The following is a 17,646-nucleotide window of genomic DNA, read 5'->3' on the forward strand; positions in this document are numbered from 1 at the left end:
GAGCGTCGGGCTCCGCCTCGGCCCCCTCAGAGAGGAGGGCAGGGCAGGGCGGGCCGGAGCCGCGGCGCCGCTGAGGTAAGGGGCGCGCCTGCCCCTGTCCCCGCTCGGGGGGGGCGGCCGGCCGCTCCCGGCGAGGCGCATGCTGCTTGCCCCGGCCCAGGACTCTTCAAAAGCGAGAGGATATGTGCACGACCTCTGCTTGTGGCAGTTTTGCCGACACGTTCCCCACGTGCAGTGTCTCTGCGACAACAACAACGTAGTCGCAGGTTCACGTTGCTAGTGACCTAACCTGTCAACCTGTTAGTGACCTAACACTGAGGTTAAATATGGTTTACGTGAATATAAAATATAAATATAGTTTTTAAAAGTTGATATGCAAGTACTAATCTAGCTTTAATTACCCTGATGTTTACTTTTTTCACTGTGTTAAGTAAATGAGAATATCAGGATCTGTACTGCATGTGGTAAGCGCTCCATAGGGCAGACTCCATTAACCTTGAGTCCTTAAAATGCTTGTGCAGTCTATTTATTATATAAAGTACAAATCTTCCTGTCTATCTATATATTTGCACACATATAGACATAATTGCAGTTTAAATACAGTACACATGATGTGCTACTTTATACAGTAACTAAAAACCCAAACATAACTGTATACACATATACACATAACTGTATACATAGATATAAATATGTATGTGTTCTGGCTCTGTCCCCTCTGATTCCAGTGGGATATAGTACACAATATGATACACATTTTATGGCCAGTGGTCTGTTCTAGTTTCACTAAAACTTGAAGAGAAGTCATTTGCCTTTGTTACATTGTTTAACATTATTTTCAACATTATATGAAAAGTATACAAAAGAACTATCTTTAAAAACATGTTGCAGTTTTTCGGTGAAACAAACATGATTAATAGGAAATTACTTCTTATTGTACATCCACATGGCTGTATGTGCCACTGGGCTGTTACTCTAGAAGACTGATGCGATCAGATTTTATATTTCTCTCTGGCTTTCTCTTTCAGAATGCAGATGTGCTAAAAAAACAAATAAACACAAATTTAGCCAATCTTTACTTTCAAAAGAAATGCAAGAATGATTTTCAGTAATATTCCTAGCATACACCAAGGAAGGAAGGAGCACACACCAAGACACGACTCCTTTGTCAGTTTTATTACCTACAGTGAAACTGAGCTGTTAGTATTTCTTACAACCTCATCAAAAACTTACAGAGGAGTTGTGTATTCTGGAAGAGGTCAAATTTGTTCATTTATCATGTCCTTCTTTGCATTGCTTTACAATAGCATAGGTCAAGTTTATGTCTTTTACAGAGCAGGTTTGTCATGTTAAAAATTGCTTTAAGTGAGGGACTTTTCACTTAACCGGGTTTAAGCAAATGCTTTTTAGAGCTAGGAGGAAAAAAATCTGCTCTTTCCATTGCTCTTAAGATCTTTCTGAGTACGTCTAATATTCAGTTCAACCTAAAGTAGCTACAAGAGAACAAAGAAAAAAAGGGCTTGACTGACGTGTTCTACAGAGTAGGGAAAAACCTTCACACACAGTCCAGTGTAGAGCCATTTTAAAAACTCCACCAGAAAAGAACAACATAGGATTTCACTAAGATGGATGAACATGGAGTCAAAGCCAAATTACAAGTTAGTTTCTTTTCAGGTGGGGCCAGCAGATTATATCCTGCCAGTCGTCCTGGAGATTTCGGAATACTGTACAGCAAGGCTGAGCGACAGTGCTTTTGGGGTAGATACATAAAAAGGTAAGGCAGGTACAAGTTGTTATGCATGTACATTATATTATTAGTTCAGCACATTAAGAACATATTTAACCTTTTAAAAGAAACATTTAGTCAAGTTAAAAGTTTTGTTAATTATTGAGACACTCCCTAGGATAAGCTAGTAATCTTGATTATTACTTGTAATAGTCGTGTACATAACAGTCAAGGCACACATGTGTTTACTTACATTTAGATCTCTGAAGTATTCATTATAGTCAAGAGCATATCCAAACACAAATTTGTCTGGAATTTCAAAGCCTGTGTCTGTAACAAAATCCAGTTCTTTTTATATTTGAATTGTATAAATAGCTTTTAAATGTATGGGTTGTCTCAGCTACATAAAGGCAATGCTTCACAGATACTTCATCTGCTTTCAAGGTATTTAGCGTGCTTAGAACCTTTAGGAAGTAAATTGATAACACAGATTAAAATCCACACCATCCCCATCAGTTAATAATATAATTAAAATGTTAGTGATCTTTTAAGAGAATTGTTTGTTTTGTTTCTTAAAATACATTAATTAAACCTTCTTATGAGATAGCTGTGGGAGAGGGGAGCAAAGAGGGAGGTTTTGCTTGTGAGGAAGTATATGCACCCAAATAGAAAGTCTAATCTTCTGCTGTCCCTCTCGTCAGAGACATCCAAAAGCCAGGTCACAAGTCTATGTCAATATCAGTATTGCATTTGTTTTTGAAAGTGGATTAGTTTTGAATCTGAAATTGAATTCAGAAATTGAATTACAGTCCTACTTCTCTTTTCAGAGTAAATCTGAATCAGAAAAGGATTTACAGTTTGAAAACAGGTTATATTTAAACCAGCGTCAAAACAAATGCCTTCTAGGGTCAAAGCCAAGCAGTCTAGTTCAGGTATCCAGATACAAATAGTGAAACCTACACTCAGAACAAATGAAAAAGAAGGTGGTTGTGAGGTTTCGGTATGGGCTAGCTGGTGGTTAGTTTTCAAGTTTTTACATATTTTCTCCCCATTTCATTTGGTCTTTCTGACACACATATGTTAGTGTTCAGATTTACTGCATGAAATGAAATCATGAGATCTTATTTTGGACAGCCAGAAAAATGCAATACTTACAGTCTGGTCTGTAACCTGAACTTTGATGTGTTCTTTTAATGAGCAGACTGTAAGACAGAGGAGAGAGAGTCATGATTTTTAAAATATAACTTACTCCAAACTGTAGACTTCACTTCTCCCACCCCTCCCCTTAAGCTCCTAGAACCATGCAGTTACAGTAATCTCATTGTTTTAATTTACCAGAAAAAGTAGTGGTTTTCACCTTTATAATTGAGGAAAAAGCTAAGATCTAGATCTAGATCTGATCTAGATTCATCCTGAAGCTCCAGGTGACTCCTTTTATTGTCTTAGACTTAATTCTCTTCAATTCTGTGTCGCAAATCATTATTTTTTCATGTAGTGATGTATCAGTAAACTAACATAGCAGAGATAGGTAGAATAGCTCAAGTGACACGTAAAGATTTTTAGGGAATAGGGAGAGAGGAAGTATTATTTCCTGCTTTTACTTCCTCTTCCCCCAAACATTAAAAAAAAAGTGTACTCTAAATGGTTTTGGTATCTTCTCATTATGATACATTAGCCCGTGGCCATATCATCATACCTTACTACTTTTACCATCTTTGGTTTGTAGTCTTTTAGTTTTGAAAGTAGCGTCTCCATTGTTCTGCCGGTCTCAATAATGTCCTCAAAGAAATTAAAAAAAAAAAAAGTAATTTTATAAATATGAAAGAAAAAACAGACTGTCAGTTGAACTTACAATATGTAAAGCAATCAGAGGCATCAGTAGTGCAGTAATGTAACATGCATGCTTTAGCTGACATGATTGAGTGTTTAATGTACAATAAGCATTAACTTGCTAAATGGAAAACTATGAAGATCTTTACTCACCTCTACTACTAACACATTCTGGAAAAGATTATTCAGGGAGAGGAAAAAAACAATTTCATGGCAACAGTCACTGAATTACACAGCTAGGAAAAAAATGTTTGCACTATAAAAGTCAGTTACAAATAAGTTGCAAGTGATTTTCAAAGGATTATGTCACTTTACTTACATTATTTTAGTGCTTTCTGAAGAGTCTTTCTGAAAGTATTTACAGAAGCATAAAATATTATGAGAAAACCACTTATTTCAGGTTTTATGTAGTATTATGATATGTATAGCAATAGCATTTAAAAATGTTGCATAAGTCAGTTTAATATGGTTCATTTCTGGGGTTTGGGAAATTATAAAATATAGAGTAGGATTTTTAGAAGCATTCAATACTGATTCCATTAAGTTTTCACTCAGCTCAAAGGGAATAATTCTCCATTTCAGGGCATGATATTTTAAGGTTTAAGTGGCTGTAAATATGTAGAATGAAAATCCTACTACAGGTGAACTTCCTGGAGGATATATAAGAACTGTTCTTTCCCCTTAAAAGCTGAAGATGGTAATTCATACCTTCCCATTTAATGCAGACAGTTCTTCTCCAATGATACTAATTTTTTCTGTAGATGAATCAGTCTAGAAGGAGAAGGGAGGGAGAAAAGTCATGCAAATTATGTTCAAAAGTATTATCTTGTATTTATCAGGAATAACGTGCTGTTCAGCTATCAAATGATATTTGCAGCTTTATGCAGCACTCTTTCAGTAAAAGAGCTTTTAAGTAGTGGAAGGCAAGAGATGAGAGTGAAGACCATCTCTTCAGAGATGAGACCCAGACGCATGTTTGAGCTTCTGAGCAAAAGTATTTTCATATTTCTAGAACAGATATCATCGCTTTCAGCTATTTTTAATATCACTGATTTGTTTTAAAATTCCATGATACTTTCATAGGATGTTGTAAACTGTTGTATTTAGCACGGGATAAATTTTGATCAATGCACGGAGCTTGAATATTCAAAGAGGGGAGAAGATTAAAAAAAAACAGGATAACTGTAAATCACAGAATTGTTTTACAGTAGTTGGCTTAGGCCAGCTGGGGTTGGCTCAGGTGAAAAATAGCTTTTCCTCAACACACAGACTACAAAAACAAATCTCACCATCATAATCTGTAAGAAAAAGAAAGAATGCAGAAGGAGACCTTAAGCAAATCTTTAACTAATCTCCTGCTAAGCTTCTCTCCATACTTCCTCCTACCAAAGGGTCCTACGGTAAGGAAAGTTGGAGAAGAGCCTGTATGGAAGCTTTAGGCTGGAGAGCAGGACTTTGGAGACCTGAACCCAGCACTTGCTTTCTCACTTTAAGTGTTCTGCTGTATATTCATGCCAGTAAATATAAATACTCTTCTGATCCCTTAGGCAGGGCAGCAAATCCGTTGCCTTTCAGTACATAATAAACTAAGTTGCTTTGAACAGGCTATATGCTAAACTCAATTTTGTGCGGTATTCATATAAACTAACAGAATTCAGAATGTCAGTATATGGGGAGAGTCAATTTTCCAAGGCAAAGAAAGTTGCTTTGGAACAGTAGCTTTTCATTCTAACAAAATCCACAGTAATAGGCACAGATTTATCACTGTTTTGATTTAGTACTTTTATATGGTCCAGCAAATCAGCAAAGAATTTATAGCCTCCTTTAAGGACACAGAGTGCAACAATGTGATGACTTCCCATCTCTTGCATGATATCTCTTGCCAAACGTTCTGTCCTGGAAGAAGAAAACAAATCACAAATCTTGTAAAATGTTTTATATGTCATATTTGTTTGTCCATATGTCAAACAGTGCCCAGGTTAAAATTCTGATATGGCTGTTGAATTTTTTAACTAGCAACTTGTGACCATATGAAGACACAGGAAAGTTAGTTACATATTAGCAGCTAAGTTCACAGGATGGCACTTAACCACTTGACATATGGCTGATTTAAACTATATATCTAAACAATTCAGGATAGCAAAGCTTAAAAATATTTGAGATGGCATGGAAACCTGACTGGGGTTGTAAAGAAGTCCTCTTCATGAAAGTCCTCTTGCATTAAACTCCAGAGCCAAACTTAAGTTTTATAGCTGAAGGGTTTCCCTGTTTCTCAGAGCTTCCATAAGGGAGGTGTTGGTCAATGTGCAGTGTATCAATTTTTTTCTTTGGAGGGCAACCAGAACCATTGGCATCATTAGCACTGCTTTTTGGTTAATACCGCCATACCTGTCCAGGATGAGTCCGTGAGGAATGAAGACTCTTTCTAGATCATCTTCATAATGCTTAGGAATGCAAAACAGATTTTTATTATAGCCACTTTCTTCATCTTTTATCTGCAAGTGAAAGAGAAATAGCTCTTCAAAAACAAAGGCAGAACCATGAAGGAAAAAATCTTTCAGCCTCTGACATTGTGGAGGAAGAGAAAGGTTGTGAACTCTGTATTATTGAACTAGCTGTTAGTCACAACTTTGTCTCCTCCTCCACATCCTCCACAGTAGTGACCTGCTTTGGAGACCAAGCTTCACCACAACTTGTAAAAGGTCACTTAGAGGCAGAAAATAGCAAGAAACACTTTCACTAAGGAGAAGCAATGAATGACATAGGACCAGCCACCATCTTTGTCTTGACAGAATATCTTACAAAGCTAGGCTAAAACAAAGAAACCCTACGAGTTTCCCCACCTATAAATGTAACTGAGGTGTTGAGACCACTACAATGAGCAGACAGTAACGCTTTTCTAGCAAAGTGATAAAATATAAAGCTTTTGTGGTAGCATATTAGTTGTGGAAATAAACAAGACTCCATTCTTTCTTCCCCCTCAAAGAAAAGATGACAGTGTAAAAGTAAAATATATCTATTTGAGAATTTTTGAACTTTCCGGTGTGATATTTCATAAATTCAGCTTTTTAATTCTAAAGAGACACAAAAGAAAATTTAATTATTTCTTTAAGAGTAGGGACTACAAGTGAGGGTGGGAAATTAGGGCTACAAAGATGATTAGAGGGCTGGAGCACCTCTCCTATGAAGAAAGACTGCAAGAGCTGGGCCTGTTCAGCCTGGAGAAGAGAAGATTGAGAGGCGATCTCATCAACGTGTACAAGTATCTGAAGGGGGAGTGTCAAGAGGATGAGGCCAGCCTCTTCTCCGTGGTGCCCAACGACAGGACAAGAGGCAACGGCAGAAACTTAACCACAGGAAGTTCCATCTGAACCTGAGAAAAAACTTCTTCACTGTGAGGGTGACAGAGCATTGGAACAGGTTGCCCAGAGAGGTGGTGGAGTCTCCTTCCCTGGAGATATTCAAAACCCGTCTGGGAAATATGCTTAGGTGACCCTGCTTGAGCAGGGAGGTTGGACTAGATGATCTCCAGAGGTCCCTTCCAACCTAAACGATTCTGTGATTCTGTGATTCTGTGAAATGTGACCTTTGATAACCACTTCCTTTGACATAATCAGAGGTTCTTTAGGAGTCCTTTTTTTTTTTTACTCATTGGCAATTACTGATAATCCTGTTTGCTTTACCCTTGTAGCAGATTCCTCTTCAATACATTGGGAAATGCCTACTACCTCAGAAACAGGTAGCATACAGAAGAAGCCCTTGCAAAGCACCCACAGTTTAATTACAGAGAAGGAAATCTCTCTCGTGTGCAGGGTTGACAAAGTTATTCTCTCCATTCCTTCACACTATTCACTCAGTTCTCCATCCCACAAAAGGAGAAGCAGAACCAAGATTAAAAGTTATCTTAATTATACTTTTCCTGCCTATTACTTAGTCTGTCATAGCGCAAATTAAGATCTCAGCACTTCCATCTCCTATTACTAGAGCTTAGTGTAAACAGAAATGTAGTTCTACATGTAGTTCTCAATGTAGTTCTACATATGTCTGTCAGTAATCTACATATGTCTGTCAGTAAACAGCTACACTGCAGATAGAGATGCCCAGTAATTATTTGGGCTAAGAAATGGCTTTGAAATTGATCTCCCCACGCATACAAGTAGGAGAATTAATATATTCTTGAAAGCAGAGAAGTAAAGGCATAACAGGTTATCTCTCTGAAGTATCAGGAATATTATAAAGTGTCAACAGTGGAGCTGTCAGTAGCCACAGTTAATAATCCTTAAGATTAATAACATATTTTTAAATAAAACCTACTTGAACCTACTAAACTGTACTTCATATGTGAAACAGGCTAGTAAGGTCATATGATTGATGAACTCATCTTTTTCAGACACTTCAGGGAGACGTGTGTAAATAGCAATATAAAACATTAATGGAAATTGGTTTTCCAGACCCTTCCATACCTTTAAAGTTTTGCTGGGGCAGTAAAGTTCCCACATCATAGCAACCCCAAGCCTGTTTTAACTGGTACAGGCTCACATTTGGTACCTGTCCTGGGAGACAGACAGCAATGTTCTTTAGGTAGGTGAATGTGGTATAAATAACACATCTCACAGTGCTGCAGAACAACTTGGTTCTTCAACTCCAGGGTGACTGCAATCTAGGTATACCCTAGCAGAGTCTCTGACAAAGCAAGATCTAGTGCCCAGTTCTCCTTCTCTTCTCCTCAAGCAAAAACAAGAGGTCAAAAACAAAGAGAAAGAATGAAGTATCTTCTACTCTTATACTGGATAATTCAGTAACTAATATGGTTATCTGAAATGTGAAGGGGTAGGTTCCTGCTCCACCTCAGTAATCATAGGAGAAAGCCTCAACCACCATCAACTAGTTAAAAATAAAAATAAAAGGGTGCTTTCATTCTCCATTTCCCCTTCTGAAAAAAAAAGTTTCATGTGTAGGCTTAGATTTTAATTTCTGCTTGTCAGATAAATTGGGATTACAGCTGGTTCTCTCATTAGCACATGAATTTAGGATGCAGCACTACCTCAGCCATCGTTTTCATTGTGTAAAAGAGACAGCTCTGTCCCCTAAGTGTTGAACATTGGGGGCAGAGGCAGAATTCACAACTGAACTTTTGACAGCATGTACCTACCATCAGCTGCCCCCAGAGGGCAGCGGAGATCACTGACCCAAAGCGGAGAAGCTTTGGGATGGTGGCATGAGGAAGGGACCTGCAGAGGATGCATCCTGGATGGGGGATCCTGCTGAGCTGCAGTCCAGTGCCTTCCATTCAGCTGTATGCTCTGCTAGCAGATCATCCCTCAGCCTAGGGTGGAGAAGCCATGGCTACTTTCCCCAGATGAGGGCCTTAACCCTTTTGTCATCAGGGTTTAGGATTATAGGTCTTTCCTCAACGTGCTGACTCCAGGCTGTTGAACTAAGGTATGTCAGGATATCTGGAAGTTATTCATTTTCTATTTAGGATTCTCTTCAGACTCGTTTTCTGACCTCAAACAGATCTGTTTAGAGGAAGCTATGTCTTGGTGTTCTACCACCCTTCAAGAAGATAATGAATACTTCACTCCTTGTTCCTTTGTGAAGTGATAGAACAAAAGCAGGAAAGGAAAGTATAATCCAGAAGAAAAAATTGTGAATCAGAGTGTTGACATGCAGGTATTAGAAATTAATTAGGAAACACCTGAAATTCGTTATTGACATCTCGTCACATCTGATGTTATCCTGTTATTGTTAATGAAATATGAGACTAACTTTAAAAAAAGAGTTCCAAGCTGGCTCACATTTTCATTAGTGCAAAATAGGTTAACTCCAAACCAGTTAGATTCAACAGAACTCAGTATCGCATAATTCAAATTATAAGACAGCCCATGAATTAGGAGGAATCTGTTCAGTGTGCTGCACTGTGCAGGTTTCTTTGGTGGAGAAACACTTGGAGAAGCAATATGAATAGAGTTAACTTTAAGATGAGTAACTTCAGAGCGGCATATGTTGCTAATATCATATAGTCTGTTTATTTAGCAACAAAATAGACTACTGCAGCAGGAGACAAAATTTTAATGGTATGTTTGTGCTCAGCATTCATACTGAGATCTTAAATCTTTCCCCTCAGACTTGGCGAGCATAACTACCTCCTATCAACTGAGACGCATCCTTTGATTTACTGAGCAGGCCCTGTAACCAAGCATTTGGTGGCCTGGTAATGGACAACATGAAGCTCTGAGTTAGGCAGTAATAGCATAAAGTACTGTGAGCAAAAAAAAAAAAAAGGAAAAAAAAATTAACACCTGCAAATTCTTTAGATAGATGAATTGTTTTTAATTCTGCTTTTTGGCATAGGAGAGAGGACTGCTTAGGAAGAAGAGAAAAATGAACCTTAGGGAACAGGAGTAGGATATTACTTGCAAAACTCCCAGGAGCTATGAAGTGAGATAATAAATTAATGCATTTTATGTTAAATTGGCTACAAATGACCCACTTCATCTGAGGATAAAACTAGGCAAACAAATGTTAACAAGGATTTCAAAAAAACCCAGAAGACTCTTGTACAAGGCACTGCAGATGGACTCTCATCCAGTCTGAACTATCTGTGTTCTGCACGTATGCAAAATTGATAGGCCTTGATGTTCCAAGGAAGACTTGCAGAGTAGTCTTGCAGCTGAGCAGTGTTTGGAGCGTCAAGAGTACTATTTTTCCTGTATTAGTTACTATTTTCTTCGTGGCTGAAGTCAATGAAGTGAATTGAAAGCTCAGATGAAAGATTGTTTTCAAATTAAGTTTGTTTGTCCTTTATTAATCTTGCAAGAGATATTGGCACTTACACTGGTATCAGCTGACGGTCAGGCTAGACAATAGTATCTATGAGCAAATTTCAGTGAAATGCAGAACTGCTTATTGGAGTTTTGAATATTATATTAACCCACTTGACTAGCTTGAAATGGGCTAATTTCTGCCTGCATAAGATTGCTGGTGGTGACAGAATACACATACAGGTTACAGGATTTGACCAGCAAGAAGCAGTGACAATGAGACATTAGAAGCATTGTTCAAAGTTAAAAGACAGTGTTTATTTAAGACTACTTAAACATGTAAGCATCATTTTCCTATTTGGAGTGCAGGAAAAGCCTTTGAGAATAATCAGTTTACATGATAAAACAGTAGTTAAACAAATGTTGTGCATTTTCTACAATCACTTTTTTTTTTAATGCAGCAGAGAGCCAACATGCACACAGAATAGAGACCTGGCTTCTTCAAGCTGATGATAAAATTAATGCAGATTTTTTTTTTTCCTTGTAACTTTCCCTCCTCTATTGTATTCTGCAGAACTGTAATTCAAGTGCAATTACTATGTTACCCATGATTTGAGCAAATCGTTTCATCCCAGTCATGATACTGTTTGCCTAAGGAATGGCTTCCTTGTTTAATGCATTCCAGCCTTACAATTTGCTTTTGCAGTTACAATTTGGGATTTCATTGGCACAGCAAGTTAAAGGTCAGCTGTGTTACAAAAGAATTTAGCTTCCTAATGGATTTGATGACAGGCATCAGAAGTGGTTCAGCTTAAGTGAGGGCTGAGCTTTGACCAAGTTAATACAACTGTTGAGCACAACTAATCAAAAATCTTGAGGTATACTGGTATGCACAGTGAGTATTGATTATAGCTGCTCTAACAATACAGTTCAGTCCCTTTTGTTTGGTTAACAACTATGCTCATTCAGAATATTTTGTACAAACAAAATCTTCACTAGTACATTAATATCTTGTTTGTTGCTATGTGTAAAGAATTTTGAAAGGTTTACCGAAAGGTTCATAAACAGAACCTTAAGGATTGCATCAATTTGAGCACCACATCACCATAGCAACATGCTGCGTTTACCTTACAGGGTCATAAAAAGTGCTCGTATCGTGGCACATGCTAAATAATACAGCAGCATCCTATTATAAGAAAGCAATGGACTACTAAACTATCACAGAGCCATTAAATTTTTAAAACATGAGCTTACCATTTGAGGAATCATTTTTTTTATTTGAATTTATTCTCATCTGTTGCTCATTTACGGAAGTTGACTTCTTAGTTTTAAAGGCGGAGGAGACCCCAACATGACAGTTCAAACTACAGCAGTTATGTAGAATAAAGAGATACATAAATAAGTATTGTTTCATTGGAACAGAATGAAAACACATGAAAGTCTGATACGTAATCTGTGATAAGTTTATAAAGAATTAAGTCTTTTAAGACGTCTTTGCTTTGAAAGCCAGCTTTTCTTCTGAGTAAATAATAAGAAACAAGGCCTTTCATTAGTCAATTTTTTGAAAGTTTTACTATTTTCTCTGATGCTAACTCTCCCCCACAAGCTTCCTTCAACAAAATAACCAACCAAATATGACTCTATTTTCTTACCTGCAGCCCACAAGCCATAATCTTACTTTGAACTATGTTATCTGAGAATGAGTTGGTGTTATTACTGCAGTCTCTCTTGCTCGATTTTCATCTTGCAGTCAGATCATGACCTGCTTCTAATAGGTCAAATTTGCCATTCTTCCTATAGGAAGAATTACTTCGTTATACTAATACACTGACATCACAATCCCAGGTTATTACTTAATCAGATTAACCAGAAATAAAGTAAGCATTAGTCCTGCTGCAACCAATCAGAATAACAAATATGGGAAATAAGGGAGGTCCAAAAAGCAAGCACATGAGTCAAATTAGCAGGGAGGACTAGGAAGGGTAGCAGTTTCTTTATCAAAATTACAAATCAGATATTTGCTTGTACAGATGGCAATTCAGTGGCATATGTATAGAAGGTAGTTTTGCATATCAGTTTCTTACACAATATTTGTACATGTGTTATTGCGGTAGTGCCCACAGCTTTTCAAAATCCGTGTGCTAACTTGCAGTCAAAAATCAATATTTGAATGAACAGAGTCATATTTTTAAAGATTACTTGAAGCAGAGGTCTGCAGCTGTTGAGACATGGTAAACATCAACTAATATTCTTCCCGGTCAGCTTTTCATAGAAACAGAAGGTGATAGTTCCAGTAATATTCTGTATATCATTTAGAATCACATGGCACTGACATTCACTATAATCTGATTATTTTAGTGTTCCAAACTGCAGTATTATCTAGGATTAACATTGAAGTCTTAGATTTCTAAAAATTAATCCTACTAACAAAATGATTTAAAGCCAGATTGCATACAACATGTTACAGAATGTTCTTACCAGTTTGGGTACATTTTTTTAATTCAACCAGTTCAGTGTTCTCTTGTGGAGAGGACACATTAAGAAATGAAGGTTTTTCTCAGTTTCTTTGTAACCTGAGAGACACTCTTCAGATCATTGTTGTCAACACTTGAGATAATGCAGGAATACTTTTCAAAGTGGATTAATGAACATATCTGCAGTTTTCACTGATATGTTAAATAGTAGTACTATTTGGGAACTGTTACTGCCTTGAGAATATTTGGACCCTATTTTATGCAATTAGCAATGCCTTCCTCCTCAGAATTTTCCCTCATATTCCCAACTTTACATATGTGAGCTCCCTAGCCTTGCCAAGTAATTCCTAGTATAAGGCACACTTTTTTAGCAGGTAGCAATGTAGGTTCAGAAAGCTGGAGAATTCCTCAACAGAAGTGCAACTTGAAACCAAACAAGAACAGAAACAGGCAAGCAAATAATGGTGGCTATTGCTTGAGCACAGATACTCTTCCTACCTTAAGTGACAAAATACAGGTGAACAGCAGCACCCCTGAGGAGCTCATGCAGGTAGACATTTCCTTTTTAAGCGTTTGTGGAGGAAAGAGCAAAAATGGTGACTCCCAGACTTGTTTGTATGCATTTCCTTTTGCTCACTTAGCCCTCTCCTGGGCTTTTCAGCACAGTGTAATTTAGCTGCCACAAAATGATGTTGGTGCTTTAGAGAGCCCTGATAGACTGAAAATACACTGCATAATCTGGCTGCCCTTCCTTGTGTGTAAATGAGAGCAGGATGTTGTTTAATTGGCAGGTATGAATGGAATAAGGTGAAGGTCTGAAGAATAGTATATTCAGAAGCACTGAGTGCCGGGGTTGGCATCGCTGGAAGCAGAGCCAAGCTTGTGTTCAATACTTGAAGGGATCTGAATCATTTACTGCATGCTGCACTATTACTCTCAGTGTCACTGATTCCTCATTTGTCAGAGCTACAGCCTTATATGACTGATTCTAGGATTTAAATCAGTTTTTGAAATAATTTATTTATAGGAAAAAAGACATTTTTAGATTTCACGTTTGTATATGTACTCTCATGAATTTTGCAGCATCTAAACAGGATTTCCTGTAGTTTTGCGCAAATCAACAGTATGGGTGAGATTGCTTGTTTTAATCCTCTTTCTTAATGAAAGGGTTAGTGACATTATCTCAGTTTACAAGTTCCAGCAGTCTAATGGCGCACTATTTTATTTTTTGAGCATAAGTTACTCAGATTACAGAGAATAAGTATTTTGTGCATATCTGACAGGATTCGTAGTGCACAACTTTGATTGTGCTCTACCCTTTTCAAAATATTCTTTTCTTCTTTGTATTACATCTTTTTGGCATGCTTAATCCACAAATGCAAAACTTAATTGCAGATCACACTTACTAGGCAGCCTCCTCTCTGAAGAGACCACCTTAAAACATCCTTAAATGTAACAAGCACACTTTGGCTCTATCTTTATGAGAGGACTGCCTCTGTTATGTTAATTACTTTTACAAGTCCCTGAAGCGGTTACTTGAGGCAGCTTTGATTCCATGTTACTCAGGCTTTCACAAATTATGTTTTGGACCCTGCAAATCTTTGTCTACTTTAGACACCATACTGTTTGATCTGATTCGAACTAGACCTGGTCCTAAAGTCTTGCTTAACCCTATTTCAGAAGAGGATTACAGAAAATCCTTCCCACTTCCTTTAATTATTTCTGAGCTTTTACTGTACTGGCACTATTGTCTGAACTAGAAATGAGCAGTGACTTTATGACCAGGGTCCATGCTAAGTCCATTCATAAAAGGGTGTATGCATCTATATGCATACGTTTCTATAGAGTTATATTATTATATTTCCTTAGAAATATTGGCTTCTCTTCAGAGAGACTGTCAATAAGAGGCTATTGTTGTGACATTGTTTTGTGATTTTGACATCTATTCAGCTGAAATGAAATTCCTGTAAGTAAACTAGGTCTCATCTACTAAGATCCCCGTAGATGGAAAATGTAGCACAGGCTACCCTGTGGCCTCCAAAATTTCTTGAAAGGATTTATGAGAAGTCGTTGAGGTCAGCACCCCACATGGAAAGTGTATCTTGGAAATTCTGGGAGACTGGGAATAGAAGAATGTAGCATGGGGAAAACCATACGCTTTCATTAAACTTTAAGCCTCTGCTTAAACAAGAAGCCTCTGCTTACTGTATCTGAAGTTCTGAAGGGTATTTCTCAGATCATGTTTATGTGAATGAATTCAGGATTCTCAGTGAACTCCACAGAACAGTAACAGTAACCTCAAAGCACTGTCACCTGGAAGTTACCTGGAGGCCCATAAGAAATGTGTTTGTGGTGTCAGTTACTATTGGGCTGAGCTTTGCATTCTGGAAGCTACTGCTGCAATGAATGTTTTTATTGTCACTCTTTGAAGCAAGATGCCAGGATTTCACAGGTGAAAGATGAGGAAGTAGTTCATGCTAAGACAGCCCATTACTGAATAACAAAAATAGAAAGTAGCCAGTTGACATCCTAAGAGGGGTTCTAAGTTTTAAATTGTATCATCATCCTCCCACAGGAAAGAACAGAAAAGTTAAATGTATGCATTTTTTTTCATGTAGGAACTTTTTGTTTTTTAATTAAATCTATTGAGGAAACCAAAGCACCAAACAAATCAGCAGATATCAATCTTTTTCCATCCTCTAAATAACAGGATACTGAAAGATCTAGTAAGTGTAGTCTATACAAACAAACTAGAAATTCCTTAGATCAGTGCTGATAGATTGGTCAAAGAGCAACCAGTTAACAGAACAACCTTGCCCTTGTCCTTATAACAATTCCCTGAACTATTGAGTCAATAAGTTTTCTGAGGACATGATTTTGCTGTTTATGCACCTCTAACTTTAAAAGTTCTGTATTTCTTAAGTTTGAAGTAACTTGTTTTGAGACTGCTGCAACAATTTTAAAGGTCCTTACAAAATGCTGTATAGATACTAGTTATGACATCATGTCAAGCATTTCCTCTTAATTCTTTTCAATCAGAAAGCAAACACATGCTGTTAGATACATTATACAATTATTCAAGTAAATTGCTAAAACTTTACAAATAAAACAGAGAAAGCGTCCACTAGAGGGAAGCCTCTACCATGGAAGACGATACTTGGAAGAAAAGGCTTTTCCACTTTTCTGTGAAACAAACTTTCTAGACCAAAGAAACTCCTTACTCACTTAATAAGTGTACGGATCTCACTGAAATGCAAATACAGTCAGGAAGTTTAAAACAGGCATCTTAAATATTTAGATCAGTTTCTGAACTTGTATAATCATGGATTACAGGAGAGCTGCTCTGATTTGCACCACTGAAGACTTGACCCATGGACTCCATGTTCCAGGGGATTGATAAAGGCTTAAATTAAACCTGAGTGCTTGTATCCAGTGATTGAATCAGGTTAGGAAACCTGATTTATATGCTGTGAAAGTGGCTTAAAATTAGTAATTTGGAGCCATCCTAGATTTGTTCTGTTTGACATTAAATCATAGTTAGACCAGCTTCTTACTTGCTTTGCTAAAAAGCAGTTTTGAAAAAGCCACATTGCACATCCTATAGTAAGCAGTGCATATTTTGATTAGAAATTAGAAACTATTTCACAATGTTAAGGCTTTACCATACCTTTTGTAGTCTACTTCTGTAAGTTATGTGGCAAATGGAAAGTTTCATGAGTTGGAACCTTCATACTTTTCTTCACTATTTTCTGTTTGGTCTGAGGATGAGATTCAGTTTTTATTTTCTTGAAATAGAAAGTGGTCACTTATCTTCACCAGTATCGGGTATTTATAAATGTTGTTCTCGAAAAGGTCTTCTGCTTTTACAGCTCCTCCAGGGATGGCAGAACTTGAAGGAAACACTTCAGTAAAAGGAGACTCATTTAAATTTGAATATTTCTGGGAAATACCCCTGACACCAATTCTTGAATGGACAAAAGACAAATTGTGCCGACTCAGACGTTTTGATTACTGACCTGGAAGAAATGTGCAGTATTTGTGAACGAAGTTTTTTCCAAGCAGAACTTAGTGTTTGGAGTGGCTTTGGGGAGTAAACCTTTATATACTTTCTATTGCATTTATTTTGTAGATAAGAAATGTTTCAGTCTCCTGGACTGTCTATATTAGAAAGTGGTTGTGAGAGAGGCTCTTAGGGTAGTAGAGCATGGAGACAAGGAATCAGGACTTCTGGATTTTATTCACAGCTCTGACAGTTTATTTGCTGTATGATCCTGGCCAATTTATTTTCCTGACTACTTCAGTTATATGTCTGACCTTCCTCTGTCCCTGCTTTTTCTCCCCCCTATTTTATCAGCTGACCTTAGTTTTTGAGATTCTTTCCTTTGTATTAGGTCATTGTTATGTTTCGGATAGTGCCATTTAAGAAACACTGTCTTTAGCTAATGGTCAAATGAATTATTTGGAACAAAAAAGATGATGGTCTATTTACTTGAATGTTAAAATACAGTTATTCTAGTTTAATGTCAGTGAGCAAACATAAATTGTGGCAGATCTGGCATACTATTCACTGTGTCTGGTCAGGTTCCTGCCTCTTCCCTTCTGCCACCTCCCCTCTCCCTTTCCCCCCCACCCCAACTAAATTGGATGCACTGTTTTACCTAGGGAGCAATGGGTGGTCCAGGAAGTGGTCTGCTCTGCTCTTGGGGAGCTGGACTCATCACTACAGAGATGTTTAATAAAAATATTTCTTGAACAATGGCTTTATCTGAGTATGTGATCACAGCTGTTTTATTTTAGCAATGTAACAGCAATAACAATTAAATCCATATTCCTCCTTGGGTATATATTTTTC

At 37.5% G+C, this 17,646-nt stretch overlaps 1 protein-coding gene across 1 annotated transcript; it reads right to left on the bottom strand.

Moving 5' to 3' along the window:
* Nucleotides 1–511: 511 nt before the first annotated feature.
* Nucleotides 512–16,655, bottom strand: LOC104140853 (hypoxanthine-guanine phosphoribosyltransferase). The gene is made up of 10 exons (XM_068956225.1): nucleotides 16,462–16,655; nucleotides 11,973–12,114; nucleotides 5,945–6,051; nucleotides 5,263–5,452; nucleotides 4,265–4,327; nucleotides 3,710–3,727; nucleotides 3,423–3,505; nucleotides 2,882–2,928; nucleotides 1,980–2,056; nucleotides 512–1,040 (listed from the first exon to the last, which is right to left on the bottom strand). Exons 2-10 carry the CDS (start codon nucleotides 11,988–11,990, stop codon nucleotides 993–995), a joined length of 651 nt encoding a protein of 216 aa, XP_068812326.1. The 5' UTR covers nucleotides 11,991–12,114; nucleotides 16,462–16,655; the 3' UTR covers nucleotides 512–992.
* Between the last annotated feature and the right edge of the window lie 991 nt (nucleotides 16,656–17,646).

The sequence above is a fragment of the Struthio camelus genome, chromosome 10, assembly GCF_040807025.1.
Source record: "Struthio camelus isolate bStrCam1 chromosome 10, bStrCam1.hap1, whole genome shotgun sequence".
Lineage (NCBI taxonomy): Eukaryota > Metazoa > Chordata > Aves > Struthioniformes > Struthionidae > Struthio > Struthio camelus.

Excerpts from the sequence above, each read along its gene's own strand:
- LOC104140853 (XM_068956225.1), bottom strand. Across the intron at positions 5,453-5,944 it reads CACGGACTCATCCTGGACAG|GACAGAACGTTTGGCAAGAG; the intron begins GTATGGCGGTAT and ends TTCTTCTTCCAG. Across the intron at positions 4,328-5,262 it reads TGAAAAGCTACTGTTCCAAA|ACTGATTCATCTACAGAAAA; the intron begins GCAACTTTCTTT and ends TTCTCCTTCTAG.